Source organism: Tachyglossus aculeatus, chromosome 13, assembly GCF_015852505.1.
Source record: "Tachyglossus aculeatus isolate mTacAcu1 chromosome 13, mTacAcu1.pri, whole genome shotgun sequence".
Classification (NCBI taxonomy): Eukaryota; Metazoa; Chordata; class Mammalia; order Monotremata; family Tachyglossidae; genus Tachyglossus; species Tachyglossus aculeatus.
The window spans coordinates 24420497-24436103 of record NC_052078.1 but is presented as its reverse complement, the minus strand read 5'-3'; the positions used below and the strand labels follow the sequence as shown (position 1 = coordinate 24436103).

General features: G+C 48.5%; 1 protein-coding gene across 3 annotated transcripts in view; it reads right to left on the bottom strand.

Annotated features, from left to right (window-relative positions):
* The window catches only part of PTER (phosphotriesterase related), a 68653-nt gene that overhangs the window by 17352 nt on the left and 35694 nt on the right, over window positions 1-15607 (bottom strand). For all 3 annotated transcript variants that reach the window (XM_038755799.1, XM_038755797.1, XM_038755798.1), the window contains 2 exons: window positions 13823-14260; window positions 11654-11919 (listed from right to left, as the gene is read on the bottom strand). In XM_038755799.1, coding sequence (XP_038611727.1) covers window positions 11654-11919; window positions 13823-14254 — 698 coding nt within the window. In that variant the 5' untranslated portion in view covers window positions 14255-14260. The remainder of the gene's footprint in view (window positions 1-11653; window positions 11920-13822; window positions 14261-15607) is intronic.

Sequence of the window (15607 nt, the reverse complement as noted above, 5' to 3'; positions counted from 1 at the left end):
TTTCTGCGTGATGAAGGGGACGGAAGCCAGATTGGAGGGGGTCGAGGAGAGAATTAGAGGAGAGGAAGTGAAGGCAGGGATGCAGATAACTTGCTCAAGGAGTTTGTAGGGGAATGGCAGGTGGGCGATGGAGAAATACCCCAAGGGAGCTGTGGGATATTTTATGATATGGGTTTATTTTATGATATGAACTTGTTTCGAAAGCAGTGGGGAACTATGTACAAGTAGATACGAGTGGGCGACTCTCACATTTCCTCCAAATCCTCTGGTGCCATTGTTGGAAATGGAATCCTGGGATGGACAGAATTGGGATGGAGAAGAAAAGGATGGAATACCATGGGGGTGCCAACTTGGGTTATTTCTTGTCCCCTAACGGTGGTGTATGTTTCTTTCTACAATATGGGCTCACATAGGCCACTTCTGTGGCGCAGTGGAAAGAGTCCGGGCTTTGGAGTCAGAGGTCAGGGGTTCAAATCCCGGCTCCGCCACTTGTCAGCTGGGTGACTTTGGGCAAGTCACTTCACTTCTCTGGGCCTCAGTTCCCTCATCTGTAAAACGGGGATTAAGACTGTGAGCCCCCAATAGGACAACCTGATCACCTTGTAACCTCCCCAGTGCTTAGAACAGTGCTTTGCACATAGTAAGCGCTTAATAAATGCCATTATTATTATCTACACTATCACACAGAGGGGATAAAAGCAAAAACTGTCCCAGGAAATTCATCTAGGCAGACCAGGTCTGCCCCAGAGGCTTCAGGATTTGGTCACGGGTGGCCATTTCTCCTCATGGGAAAAAGTATCACGACGAGTCCGGACAGGATTCAGTGTCAGGTAAGAAAGTGTGGGAGGGTCAAGGGTGAAGGAGCCGGAACCACTGAAAAGTCTGTGAGGAGATGTGTGAATTCTGGAGTCTGTCCCAAAGTGTCAAGGATGATCAAGCAGGGTGGGGAGAGACTGCAGGGATGGGAGGGCCTGGTCCCAACCATTTCCACACACCCGACTTGTTGCCCGGGGTAGGGTCGGCTTCAGGGGGTAAGCAAGGTAAGTTGTCACCTCAGGGTGGGTCACTTCAGGGCCGGACAGTTATGAATTTACTGATCCTCTCGAGGTGGTGGCTGCCAGGAACTTTCCCCAAATGACAGCTGAATCCGTCGGGGAATCACCTGAAATCAGTCTCGGTCTCTGTGCCTCATGTCCCTTCACATGTTGTGCCTATAGAGCAACTCTATAAAAGAGTTTTATGACTGAAATGGGCAGGCAAACTACATCTGGAAGAAAGTGAAATTGTCATCTTAAAGGTGACGATCCTTCCCCACATCCACTAGGGTATGGATATGTCCTGGATAGTCAGTCTGCAGTCCTTTCATTCATTCATTCATTCATCCATTCAATCATATTTATTTAGTACTTACTGTGTGCAGAGCACTGTACTAAGTGCTTGGGAAGTACAAGCTGGCAACATATAGAGACGGTCCCTACCCAACAGTGGGCTCACAGTTTCTTCTCCCCACCAAACTGCTATCGTGCTGTTCCAAGCCCTTATAATATCCTGCCTCGACTATAATAATAATCATGGTATTTGTTAAGAGCTTATTACGTGCCATTCATTCATTCAATCGTATTTATTGAGCGCTTACTGTGTGCAGAGCACTGTCCTAAGCGCTTGGGAAGTACAAGTTGGCAACATATAGAGATGGTCCCTACCCAACAGTAGGCTCACAATCTTCTAAGCACTGGGGTAAATACAAGGTAATCAGGTTGTCGCACACAGGCCTCGCAGTCTTAATCCCCATTTTAGAGATGAGGGAACTGAGGCAGGAGAAGCTAAGTGGCTTGCCCAAGGACACACAGTGGACAAGCGGCAGAGCTGGGATTAGAACCCACGACCTCTGCTCCCAAGCCACTGAGCCACGCTGCTTCTCTTGTATCAACTTCCTTGCTAACCTCCTTGACTCCAGTCTTCCCCCAGCCTGGATCGTTTATTAAAAAACTGTTCAATCTATATCCCCCGCTCCTCAAAAAACCTCCGGTGGTTGCACATCCATCTCCGCCTCAAACAGAAACTCCTTACTTTTGGCTTTAAGGCACTTAATCAGCTCTTCCCTTTCTGCAACGCAGCCTGGACACTTCACTCCTTCACCACCAACCTGCTCACTGTTCCTAATAATAATAATAATAATAACAACAATAATAATAATAATAGTAGTAGTTCACTTGCTCACTCAATTGTATTTATTGAGCGCTTACTGTGTTCCTAATAATAATAATAATAATAATGATGATGGTAGTTATTAAGATCTTCCTATGTGCCAAGCACTGTGCTAAGTCCTGAGGTAGATACAAGTGAATCGGGTTGGACACAGTCCCTATCCCACTTGGGGCTCACAGCCTTAATCCCCATTTTACAGATTCATTCACACATTCATTCAATCGTATTTATTGAGTGCTTACTGTGTGCAGAGCACAGTACTACTACCACTACTAATACTTAATAATAATAATACTAATGGTATTTGTTAAGAGCTTACTAGGGTCTACTTCATTCTGCTGCATGGATCATTTTTCTACAAAAACATTAGGGACATCATAATAATAATACTAATAATAATGATGATGGCATTTATTAAGCGCTTACTATGTGCAAAGCACCGTTCTAAGCGCTGGGGAGGTTACAAGGTGATCAGGCTGTCCTAGTCTTAATCCGCATTTTCCAGATGAGGGAACTGAGGCCCAGAGAAGTGAAGTGACTTGGCCAAGGTCACACAGCTGACAATTGGTGGAGCCGGGATTTGAACCCATGACCTCTGACTCCAAATACTACTAATAATAATGATGGCATTTGTTAAGCGCCTACTATGTGCAAAGCACTGTTCTAAGCACTGGGGGCAATGCAAGGTGATCAAGTTGTCCCACGTGGGGCTCACAGTCTTAATCCCCATTTTACAGATGAGGGGAACTGAGGCTCAGAGAAGCTGACTTTCATTCATTCATTCATTTAATCATATTTATTGAGAGCTTACTGTGTGCAGACCACTGTACTAAGCGCTTGGGAAGTATAGGTTAGCAACATATAGAGACGGTCCCTACCCAACAGTGGGCTCACAGTCTAGAAGGGGGAGACAGAGAACAAAACAAAACATATTAACAAAATAAAATAAATAGAATATGTACAAGTAAAATAAATAGAGTAATAAATACGTACAAACATATATACATATATACAGGTGCTGTGGGGAAGGGAAGGAGGTAAGGCGGGGGGGATTGGGGGGGGAGAGACTTGCCCAAGGTCACACAGCAGACATGTGGCAGAGCCGGCATTCGAACCCATGACCGGACTCCAAAGCCCGGGCTCTTTCCACTGAGCCATGCTGCTTCTCAAAAAGCTCCAGCGGTTGCCCATCCACCTCTGTATCGAACAAAAACTCCTCTCCATTGGCTTTAAAGCCCTCCATCACCTCGCCCGCTCCTAACTCACCTCACTGGGACCGTCTCTATATGGTTTTTTTTTAAATGGTATTTATTAAGCACTTACTATGTGCAAAGCACTGTTCTAAGCGCTGGATATGTTGCCAACTTGTACTTTCCAAGCACTTAGTACAGTGCTCTGCACACAGTAAGCACTCAATAAATACAACTGAATGAATGAATGAACTGGTCCGCACACTTGGCTCCTCGAAGGCTAATCTTCTCACTGTACGTCCATCTCATCAGTCATAATGGGGATGAAGACTGTGAGCCTCCCGTGGGACAACTTGATCACCTTGTAACCTCCCCAGCGCTTAGAACGGTGCTTTGCATGTAGTAAACGCTTAATAAATGCCATTATTATTATTACTATTATTATTATTGCCATCGACCCATCGTCCACATCCTACTTCTGGCCTGGAATGCCCTCCCTCCTCAAATCCGGCAGACAATTACCCTCCCGACTTTCAAAGCCATATTGACGGCACATCTCTTCGAAGAGGCCTTCCCTAAGTTCCCCTTTCCTCTTCTCCCACTCCCCTCTGGGTCTGACTTACTCCCTTTGTCCTTAAGCGCTCAGTACAGTGCTCTGCACACAGTAAGCGCTCAATACGATTGAATGAATCACAATGTAAGCGCTCAATACGACTGAATGAATGCATGACTGTCCATTCCCCCCCTTCCAGCCCCAGAACACTTATGTACATATTTGTATTTTATTTATTTGTTTATATTAATGCCTCCCCCTGCCCCCATCTAGACTGTAATCTCTTTGTGGCCGGGGAATAGGTCTGTTTATTGTTATGTTGTACCCTCCCAAGCGCTTAGTACAGTGCTCTGCATGTAGTAAGCACTCAATGAGTCCGATCGAATGAATTACTGAATGAACCAAGGAAGGAATGAAGAGTGCGTGCTTGTGTGACGTGGGACTATAAAGTATTTTATAAACTATACACTGTTCCAAATAGATCCTGAGTCTGAAAACATTTTTTTAATGGTATTTGTTAAGTGGTTACTATGTGGCAGGCACTGTATTAAGTGCTGGAGGAGATAGAAGCTTAATCAGGTTACCCACACAGAATTAATCCCCATTTTACAAACGAGGTAACTGAGGCACAGAGAAGTTAAGTAATAATAATAATGATGATAGCATTTATTAAGCGCTTACTATGTGCAAAGCACTGTTCTAAGCGCTGGGGAGGTTACGAGGTAATGAGGCTGTCCCCCGGGGGGCTCACAGTCTTTATCCCCGTTTTACAGATGAGCGAACTGAGGCCCGGAGAAGTGAAGTGACTTGTCCAAAGTCACACAGCTGACAATTGGCGGAGCTGGGATTTGCACCCATGGCCTCTGACTCCAAAGCCCAGGCTCTTTCCACTGACATGACAAAGCAGACATGTGGTGAAGCAGAATTAGAACCCAGGTCCTTCTGATTCCCTGGGAAAAGCCACATCAATCGCAGATCGACAGAAACCTTTAAATGGTTATCTTTTATTAATAATAATATTAATAATGGCATTTATTAAGTGCTTACTATGTGCAAAGCACTGTTCTAAGCACTGGGGAGGTTACAAAGTGATCAGGTTGTCCCACGGGGGGCTCACACTCTTCATCCCCATTTTCCAGATGAGGTAACGGAGGCACAGGGAAGTTAAGTGACTTGCCCAAAGTCACCCAGCTGACAACTGGCGGAGCCGGGATTTGAACCCATGGCCTCTGACTCCAAAGCCCGGGCTCTTTCCACTGAGCCATGCTGCTTCTCTAGGCTTCGCTGCTTCTTTTCCCTCCTACAACAGAGAGCATAATAGAGAAGACATGGGTTCTACTCCCTGCTCCTCCACGGACTTGCTCTGTGACCTTGGGTGAGTCACTTAACTTCTCTGCGCCTCAGTTGCCTCATCTGCAAAATGGGGATTCAATACCTGTTCTCGCTCCTTCTTAGACAGTAAGCCCCATGTGGGGCCTGATGATCGGGGTATCTAGCCCACAGCTTCGGACAGTGCTTGGCACCTAGTAAGTGCTTAACAGATACCACAGTTATTATAATCACATCAGGAGTTTTTCCGTCTTTCAAATGCCTAAAATTTTTTCCTCTGGTCTGACGGTTAGCCTTGTCCCCTGAGGGACAACCTGATCACCTTGTAACCTCCCCAGCGCTTAGAACAGTGTTTTGCACACAGTAAGTGCTTAATAAATGCTATCATTATTATTATTATCACAATTATTATGATATTTGTGGCATCTCCATGCTTAATAATAATATTATTATTATTTAGATACAATCAGTTTTATTCTCAATCAATCAATCAATCATATTTATTGAATGCTTACTGTGTGCAGAGCACTGTACGAAGCTCTTGGGAAGTACAAGTTGGCAACATTCTCCACATGCTTGAGTTTACACCAAGGCTTAATATTGCTCCATTCCTTTTCCCCCCATTCAAGTGATTATAAACCACGATTTTCCTCATCCTGTACGTTCGCCAATAAGGGAATCTAAAAAGAACCTGTACTACCGGGATAAGTATAAAAAATATCCCAATAAAACGTAATTTGGGTTTTTGGATATTCCGCTCCTTTACTCTTCCGGATTTTGAAAGGCGTTCTTCACCCCAGTTCCTCATGTTTCCCTAACTGAGTTCACACAGGGAAATAATTATGATCTCATCTGGCAAATGACATCATCATCTGTTTCCATGGGGAGCTCTGATGTCATCGCTTCAATATTATGACTGCAGGGTAAGGCACCAGGAGGGGGAACAGATGGGCTCCGGAGAGGAAGCTCTCCCTCGAAACGAGATCACTGCCAGCAGTGGGCTCACAATTGCCAGCTGAAACCGAAGCGCACTTAAAATGCATTTCACAGTTTATACGTGACAGGCCGGGCGCTCTTCCTCGTGAACTTCCAGACTGCAACTCGACACAGGCGAGGCTGCGTTTTTCTGTCGGGTTCTAGGTGCTGAGGTCTCCCCAGCTTTGGGAGCGGGTGGTCTGTACACGGAAAGGGCTGAATAAACACCACTGACGGACTGATTGTTGGTGGTCCACAGGAGAGGTACGATAAATCTCCCTGGATACAGTAATCCTGTTGGTGAAAATGTCCCACATCATGGGTGTGGGGGAATTACTTCTGGAGAGAACCCCAATGGCAGAGGGGTCCGGCCCGTGGCCTACCGGAGAGAGCCCGGGTCTGGGATTCAGAGGACCTGAGTTTTAATCCCAGCTCCATCTTTGGAGGCAAATCACTGTGCCTCAGTTCCTCCGTGTGCAAAATGGGGAATTTGCCTGTTGTTGGGTAGGGACCGTCTCTATATGTTGCCAACTTGTACTTCCCTGCGCTCCCTACCCAACAACGGGCTCACCCACTCCATTACCACATGGGGTAAACCTTCCTTTCTCTCAAGACCATCGCTATGGGTAGGCACGGGGCTGGGCATCGTCGGGGAGAAGAGAACCAGGTCAGGATTTGTGCCGGGGGTATATTTTCTACTATTACTACAGGCCCCCTCCATCACTTAATTCCTTTCAGTTCCTGGGGGCGTTCAAAAATGTCTGTGTGGCAGAGAACGTGGGCTCGGGGCTCGGGCGTTCTGAAAGATAATCTGTCTAAATCATTAGATTTGGGCTGATTCACCACCATAAGACTTTCAGACTTAAGGAAGATAGCGAGGACTAACAGAGTTTTGCCGCTGGCTTGCCGTGTGACTTTCGGGAAGCCACTTAAACCCTCAGTTTCCTCATTCCGGACCATTTTCCTACAAAAACATTCAGGACGTGTCTCCCCGTTCCTCAAGAAACTCCAGCGTCAAACAAAAACTCCTCACCATTGGCTTTTGGAAAAATACATTCGAATGTGCCGTTGTCGTCTTACGCTGTGGAGAGTCGTGCCCGACCCTTAGCGACGCCGTGGACTCATCTCTCCCAGGACGCCCCACCTCCATCTGCAATCGTTCCGGGAGTGTATCCGTAGAGTTTTCTTGGTAAAAATCCGGAAGCGCCTCCTTCCGCGCAGTAAACCTGAGTCTCTGCCCTTGACTCTCTCCCGTGCTGCTGCTGCCCAGCACGGGTGATACAAATTAAAGATGCCATTATTACAAGAACGGGATTGAAAGGGCCCGGGGTCCCCAAATCCTCACATTTTGGTCTCATCTCTTAGAGCCGCCATCGAACCTCAACGGGGGAAGACTTGATGAAGGCGGATAGTGGTGGGGGAGGTCCTGAGGAAAGTGAAACACTGAGGCAAAGCCGTGATCTCCTGTGGAGAGCTTTGGTTTCTTCTGTATGTTCGCTCGAGGTCCCGGGGGCCGATTCCCCATCCTCTCCCAAGCAGACCACCTCAACTAGACAAGCCGTTCTCTCCCTCACTCTCCCCCGACCAACCCAGGGATGGGGTCTGCAGCCAAGACCACCCTGGCCTAGGCGGTAAATGGTAAAAGTGTGTGAAATCGTTGCAACTGCTGATATCCTACCATGATGGACAGAGGCATCGATCAAACTCTTCAACACAGAAGGCCAATATGGGCAAAGTCCTGCTGGGGATGGGAATCAGGTACTATCTTCAAATACCAACTGTCAGCTGTGTGACTCTGGGCCTTGGTTACCTCATCTGGAAAATGGGGATGAAGACTGTGAGCCCCCCCCGTGGGACCACCTGATCGCCCTGTAATCTCCCCAGCGCTTAGAACGGTGCTTTGCACACAGTAAGCGCTTAATAAATGCCACCACTAAATACCGATAGTCTGGGTAACCTCGGGGCGAGAGAAGTCTGGGGGATGTGGCCCAACTGCCGTTGCTCCCAGGACTTCAGGATCTGTGTAGAAATGTGACGGGATTCCGTGCCGGAACGGGAACGCCGATTGGGATCATCAGGGCGGGAGCGGTCTCCTGCAATGTCGTCATTTGGGGTTTGATTCACGGTGGACCAGAAATCGCACCAACAAGTCAACTGGTTGGTGATTTAGGGAACAGATGGACCGTGGAAGCACAGAAGCATATTTATCTTGTCTGACTGATGGCTCCGGGTGAAAGACCCGAAGAGGGTCTCCGGCAGTCACATGAAGGCAGCATGATTCAGAGGTCTCCTGGGGAGCCGTTTATCCAATAACTCTTCTACGCTAGCAGATATGGATTTTCAGAACCGATCGGGGCGATCGTCCTGTTGGCGAATTCTCGCGAATCAGCCTCAGAAAAAGATTTCTGTGCTTCAGTGATGCTTTGGATCTATTCCAATATCCCCAAACGAAGGAAATATAAAGGGTTTGTTTTCGGTTTTTGTTTTTTTTTTTTTTTGCAAAACAGAATTTTGAAAAGCTTGTTGCAGGCTGGGTTTCACCCCCTCTATTCTCCACGGGGCCAGCAGAGCAGAGACACCTCCTCACATGGTTGCCACGCAACCAAACCGGCCTGCAGGCTCCGATGCTCCTCCATTATGCCTAAAGAGCACGGGCCGGGGGGAAGTGCAAAATTATTTTCCGCTCCCTCGTTCATTCATTCATTTAATCGTATTTATTGAGCGCTTACTGTGTGCAGAGCACTGTACTAAGTGCTTGGGAAGTACAAGTTGGCGACATAATCGTTGCCATAATCGTTGGATGCTTTGTTCTCCTGGCCCCTCTTCCGTGTTCTTCTGTGTGAATTCTGCGGCACAAAACACGAGCTTCACGGGATTAATAATGATAATAAATAATTATGGCATTTACTAAGCGCTTACTATGTGCAAAGCACAGTTCTAAGCGCTGGGGAGGTTACAAGGTGACCAGGTTGTCCCGCGGGGTGGTTCACAGCCTCAATCCCCATTTTACAAAGAGGTAACCGAGGCACGGAGAAGTTAAGTGACTTGCCCAAAGTCCCACAGCTGAGCCACATTACCGCCGGCCGAGTCACGCCCTCGGCGCCGATCGGATTGCAGGGAGGAGCAGATGCTCAGAGGGTCTGTGGATGACCGACTGAGACGAAAATCTGTCCTGGTAATTACCTGGCTGGGAGCCTTCACCAACGAGAACCACGGGTAGCTGGCCTTCGTTGGCTGGCCACGTTTTTCTTCCCCATTTAGAATTTCATTTGGAAAATGCGTTATTTTAGGGGAAGGCAGCGTTCCTCCCGGCTCCCCGGGGAATGCCCCCCTCACCTCACCTCTTTTGGCTTCAAGTTAGGGAGCCCTGGGGACTGCCCTGCGTTGCTGAGACCTTGGCAGGGACTTCTCAAATCCTCTGCCCTCTTCCTGGGGGTCTACAGTAGGATCTCCCGATCCGGGCCGCAACCTGCACGCTCTCTGCTCCTCGCCGTCTTTTGGTTCTCAAAACGGGTCAGTCAACCGCTAAATCCTTCTGGCGCTTCCTCAACCGATCAATCAACCTGTCAATTGTATTTATTAAGCGCTTACTGTGTGCAGAGCACTGTACTAAGCGCTTGGGACAGCACAAAACACTTGGAGACCCGTTCCCTACCCTCATTTCCCGCATCTTCCCGCTCCCCTCCACCCAAAGAGCTACCATCCCTCTCATATCACTAACTTGCCACAGCACATATCGCAATACCGCATATCGCAGAGAAGCAGCATGGCTCAGTGGAAAGAGCACAGGCTTTGGAGTCAGAGGTTATGGGTTCAAATCCCTGCTCCGCCAGCTGTCAGCTGTGTGACTTTGGGCAAGTCACTTAACTTCTCTGAGCCTCAGTTACCTCATCTGTAAAATGGGGATTAAGACTGCGGGACAACCTGATCACCTTGTAACCTCCCCAGCGCTTAGAACAGTGCTTTGCACATAGTAAGCACTTAATAAATGCCATCATTATTATTATTATTAATACGGACTACTTCATGGGCCTCCTGCCTCTGGTCTCGTCCCTATCCACTCTACAGCATAGGCGGCTTCCCGGATCACGGAAGTCTTGTCCCGTATACAACTCCCTGCTCCTCACAACTTTCCGGTGGTTGGCCGACGGCCTTCTCGTCAAGTAGATTCCTTATCACTGGCTTCCAAGTCTTCCACTGGCTCTTTCCACCTTACATCCTGGATCTCCTTACCTGCTCTTCCCCCCCCCGGCTCACATTCTTCCCTCCTCCCAAACCCACGCGCCTCTCGCCTTACCCACCGCCGACCTTCTGCTATGTTTCCGAGGCCTGGCTCCTCTCTTCCACCCCTCCTCACCACGTAACCGCCTAGTCCACCTTCAAATCCCTCCTAAAGTCTCACCTCCTCCACGGCGTCCTCCCTAATTAATTCACACCAGCCCAAGAATCACACTTAGCAATCCTATCCTCGGTACTTACGTACATATTTAATGTTTATTTGTATAGGTAATGGTTTACTCAGCTATTTCATTCGGACTAATTTATACTGCTCCCTTTTCCTCCTATGGTTCCCTCTGGTTGTAAATGCTTCTGTCTGTCTCTCCCATCAGACTGTAAGCTCCTTGGGAGCAGGGAATGTGTGTCTTGCTCACGGGTGCTGACTACACTGTTTGGCACTCAGTAAAATAGTAATACTCTCCTACGAATCAAAGCCTTATCGTGGCAGGAAAGCTGTAGCGCTGTGTCCTCTACGCCTACCCATAATGGACAGGTCTTAGCCGAAGCGTCAGACAGAGTCGATTCACCTGTGCCGGGCAGTAGTGGCCTGGGACAGAGTCAAAGGCAGATGATCAGTCATCAAAATGTTGACCAGAGACAACGGCAGAGACTCGGGTTTGGACTGCGCCGGAGAAGGCGACGGTAGACCGCTTCCGTATCTTTACGACGGAAACTCTACGGATACGCCCGCCGGGACGACTTACTGACGGAACACGGGCCGTTCTGAAGGGGATATGTCCACGGAGTCGCCGCGGGTCGGAAACGACTCGACGGCACTTGAAGAAGAACAAATACGCAATTGATAGCGCTGATGGATTGATCCACCTGATTCTTCTGGCCAAGCGGAAGACAGCCCAGGAGTTGCCTGCTGATTCGGGGTATTCTTTTTTTTTGTTTGTTTATGGCATCTGTTAAGCGCTTACAATGTGTCAAACGCCGTTCTAAGTGCTGGGGTACGTTGATGTTTCTCTCTCTCAACTCCCAGGGGAAATGTCCTGATCCTTCACGACCCTACTTCATTGGAAGATGACGGGGCATGATTTAAAGGGAGGGCCCAGGCAAAAGGAAAGCAACACTCTAAAGTCAATGGGCTCAGCCTGTGGTTAAAGAGGCTACTTACCTGTCAAGGTGAGACATGACTGTTTTGGAGATATCTGCCCCCGCTTCCTGCAGGATTCGGATAATCTGAAAGGGGGCCCTCTGGTCTCTTCCGGGATGGATAATAACGGGACATCCAAGCTGAGACTGAGCATGGGCAGTGGCCTGAAGAACTCTGTTCTCACTGTCGCTCAGAGGCCAGGAGCAGCCGATTTCTCCGATGACACCGCACTTGATATCCGTTCCGTCGGCTCCGTGCAGTATCTCTTCAGTGAGGACGCGGGTCAGCTGAACGAGACGATCGAAAGCATTTTATGAGCGAGGCGCTTTTTCAGCTCACCCCAGTTTTCACGGCCGAGCCGGCATCCGTGAGCGGAAAGGGGACGCTCAGCCAGCGATTCAAGGAGAGAGGAAGACCCCTCGGATCTCTAAAATGAAACTGTAACGTCAGGCTCCGAGGGGACGACCCGCCCAGGAATGGCAAGGTGGTTGATTGAACGGGGAAGATAATGGCTTCACACCGAACATGGGGTGTCTGGAACACAACCAGACATCCAGCCGACGCTGAAACCTTCAACACGTTCACCTGGGTGGAATTTCTCTCTTGCTCCTAACATCTCTTGCTCATATTGCCCCTTTTGGTTCCTGAATGGAGGGTGGCTATTAACGGCGGAGGGGGTTATGTGCAGCGTGGCTCAGTGGAAAGAGCACAGGCTTAGGAGCCAGAGGTAATGGGATCTAATCCCGGCTCCGCCGCTCGTCAGCTCTGTGACTTTGAGCAAGTCGCTTAACTTCTCTGGGCCTCAGTTCCCTCATCTGTAAAATGGGGATTAAGACGGTGAGTCCCCCCCGTGGGACAACCTGATCACCTTGCATCGCCCCCCACAGCACTTAGAACGGTGCTTCGCACATAGTAAGCGCTCAACAAGTGCCATCGTTATTATTAAACCCTGCCTCCTGAACGGATCCCCCCGCACGCTGAGGAATGGGTGCCTTCAATTTGGCCTCCGCGTCTCAGCAAAGTAAACCCTTCGAGTCAAAATAATAATAACAATAGTGATGGTATTTGTTAAGCGCTTACTATGTGCAAAGCACTGTTCTAAGCACTGGAAAAGAAAGAGGAAACACGACTGTGAAACTGAACACCCATCCCAACAAATTATTTTAAAGATGAAATGCTCCCATGTGAAAATGGAGGCTGTTTTCCCCCTGCTATTGAATGGATTACGCCACCTATGTCAGCAGAACGTGGATTTGGGGCTGCTCCTTTAAACTCCCCTTTCCCGCTTCAGGTTCACATTTATATTAAAAACAACCGTAATTCAATTTGATCTGACGACTTGACACCTGTCCACGTGCTTTGTTTTGTGGTCCGTCTCCCCCTTCTAGACTGTGAGCCCATTGCTGGGTAGGGACCGTCTCTATATGTTGCCGACTTGTACTTCGCAAGCGCTTAGTACAGTACTCTGCACACAGTAAGCGCTCAATAAATATGACTGACTGAATGAACTGAATAATAATAATAATGATGGCATTTATTAAGCGCTTACTATGTGCAAAGCACTGTTCTAAGTGCTGGGGAAGTTACAAGGAGATCAGGTTGTCACATGGGGGACTCACAATCTGAATCCCCATTTTACAGATGAGGGAACTGAGGCACAGAGAAGTGAAGTGACTTGCCCAAAGTCACACAGCTGACAATGGGCAGAGATGGGATTTGAACCCATGACCTCTGACTCCAAAGCCCGGGCTCTTTCCACTCTTCCTTTCTCCCCGCCTTCTTGCTCTCTAAAAGGAGAGGGAAAATATTCACAGACTGCCTGCCAAGTTTCACCCTACCGTGAATTTTTACTGCCGGGTTATTATAAACCCCTGAAAGAAAATCAAGGCAGTATAATTGAGGTTTATAATGGAAAATTGAGGTTTATAAACAGACCACAGTACCACTACCGAGCTCTGATACGATACACAGAAACACAATTATCACTATTTGCGTCTTTCAACGCCCGCCGCATTAAGGTTTTCTTTGTCCCAAGTTTCCGTAGGAAAAATCACGGATCCTGGGGCCCGAGACCCTTCCCGTCAACTCCCACGTCCGTCCCTTGGCAGGCACGGCACACTCTGTGTCCGCGGACGGGAGACACAGAGGAAAAACAAGACCGGAGCAAGGGATACGCCTTCTCCCGTTTACCTGTTCTACCGACATCGCGCGGGTTTCCGGAGAATGAGTGGCGTCCACGTAGAAGCCCGCCCCGGAGACGATGTGGACCCCAGTCTCCTCGGCAAACCACTTCAGCCTCTTCACGTCTCGGCCGATGCCCGAGGTCGTATTTTCCACCAAAGCGCCGCCGCCCATGGCTTTGTAATGTAGCAGCTCTTCCCGGACGGCGTCCGCCTCCTGATGCAACTGAAGGTTCTCTCGGTGGGAGTAAGGGTTCTTCTGAATCCAAAACAAGTTCCTCATTTCCATGGGCAACACAGATAACGCCTCTCGGCCCGGGGGCGGCGGATGGTAGCTACAGTCGAAAGTCATCGTCAAGTGTTCGTGGGTCAGGGTGCGGCCAAGCTGGCTTGGGTCCACGGGGCCCAAAACGGTCTGCACTTTGCCACTTGGGACGGACATGGCTCCCTGACGGGAAGGAAAAACACGGACAGCCGCGGAATCAGCAGCGCGTCCACACAAAGGCCGCCCCGAGACCATCCTCGTGGAGTACGTGCGTAAGGATATATCTGTTTCAGAGAAAGAATCCCAGCAACTCCAGTTTCCAACTGTCGCACATCACTAACCTTACCAGCCTGCTACGCTCAGATGTATTTTTTTTTTCTCACTGGCTGGGCCCGAATGAGACAGAGGGATTTTTTGAACATAATTTTAATGTATAGATTCCATTTTGGCCCAAACGTGCCCAGAAAAACTGCCGACCTAAACCGAGCCAGGCATATTTTGGCTTGGCTTTTTGGCGGATTTCCACGTCTGCTGGTTGCCCTGTTGGACCCCGAGCAAACTCCCTTTTGGGGGCTGCATTCCTCTGAATCTCATTCCTTTTTGCACCCCCCCGGCTCTCCTCCGTATTTGCATTTCAAAACAATTCTACCGTCTTTAGTACCAGCATCCGGGGGCCATTAGGGTCAGCTGGAGCCCATTCCTTCCGGTAGGTTCTGCCGGCCCCCCAAACGCCCCCATTCCTAAATACTAATGATAATAGTGGCTTTTATTAAGTGCTTACTATGTGCAAAGCATTCCCCACCATCCCCTCTGCACCCTCCAAACACAAGTGAGGCACTGAACATGGAACCAGAAGGATTTCCGAAGACGTGAGGCACTGAACGCGGAACCAGAAGCATTTCCAAAGACGCTACCGCGAGGTTCCTCAATTTCAGCCTCCTGTCTACCAACCTACCGACCTAAATACCCACAAAACTGCCCCACAGTTTCCCTGGTTTTTGTAACGCTGAAACAGGAATGGAGGTATTCCATGGGTCTTATAAGAATTAAGTCTAGCATTAAGGAGGAGGGGAAAAAAGAAGAAATAAAGGAGGAGGAAAAGCGGGGAGAGAAAGAGGAAGGAACGAAGCCACTTGAAATCTCTCTTATAATCACGCTGAAACAGGAGTGGAGGTATTCCATGGGTCTTGTAAGAATTAAGTCTAGCGTTAAGGAGGAGGGGAAAAAAGAGAAGAAATAAAGGAGGAGGAAAAGGGGGGAGAGAAAGAGGAAGGAACGAGGCCACTTGAAATCTCTCTTATAACAACGCTGAAACAGGAGTGGAGGTATTCCATGGGTCTTATAAGAATTAAGTCTAGCGTTAAGGAGGAGGGGAAAAAAGAGAAGAAATAAAGGAGGAGGAAAAGGGGGGAAAGAGGAAGGAACGAGGCCACTTGAAATCTCTCTTACAATCTTAGCCTACTGCAGTATTGAATTACAGTAACACTCTCCTCCTTTCTCCTTCTCTCTAATGATAATAACGATAGCATT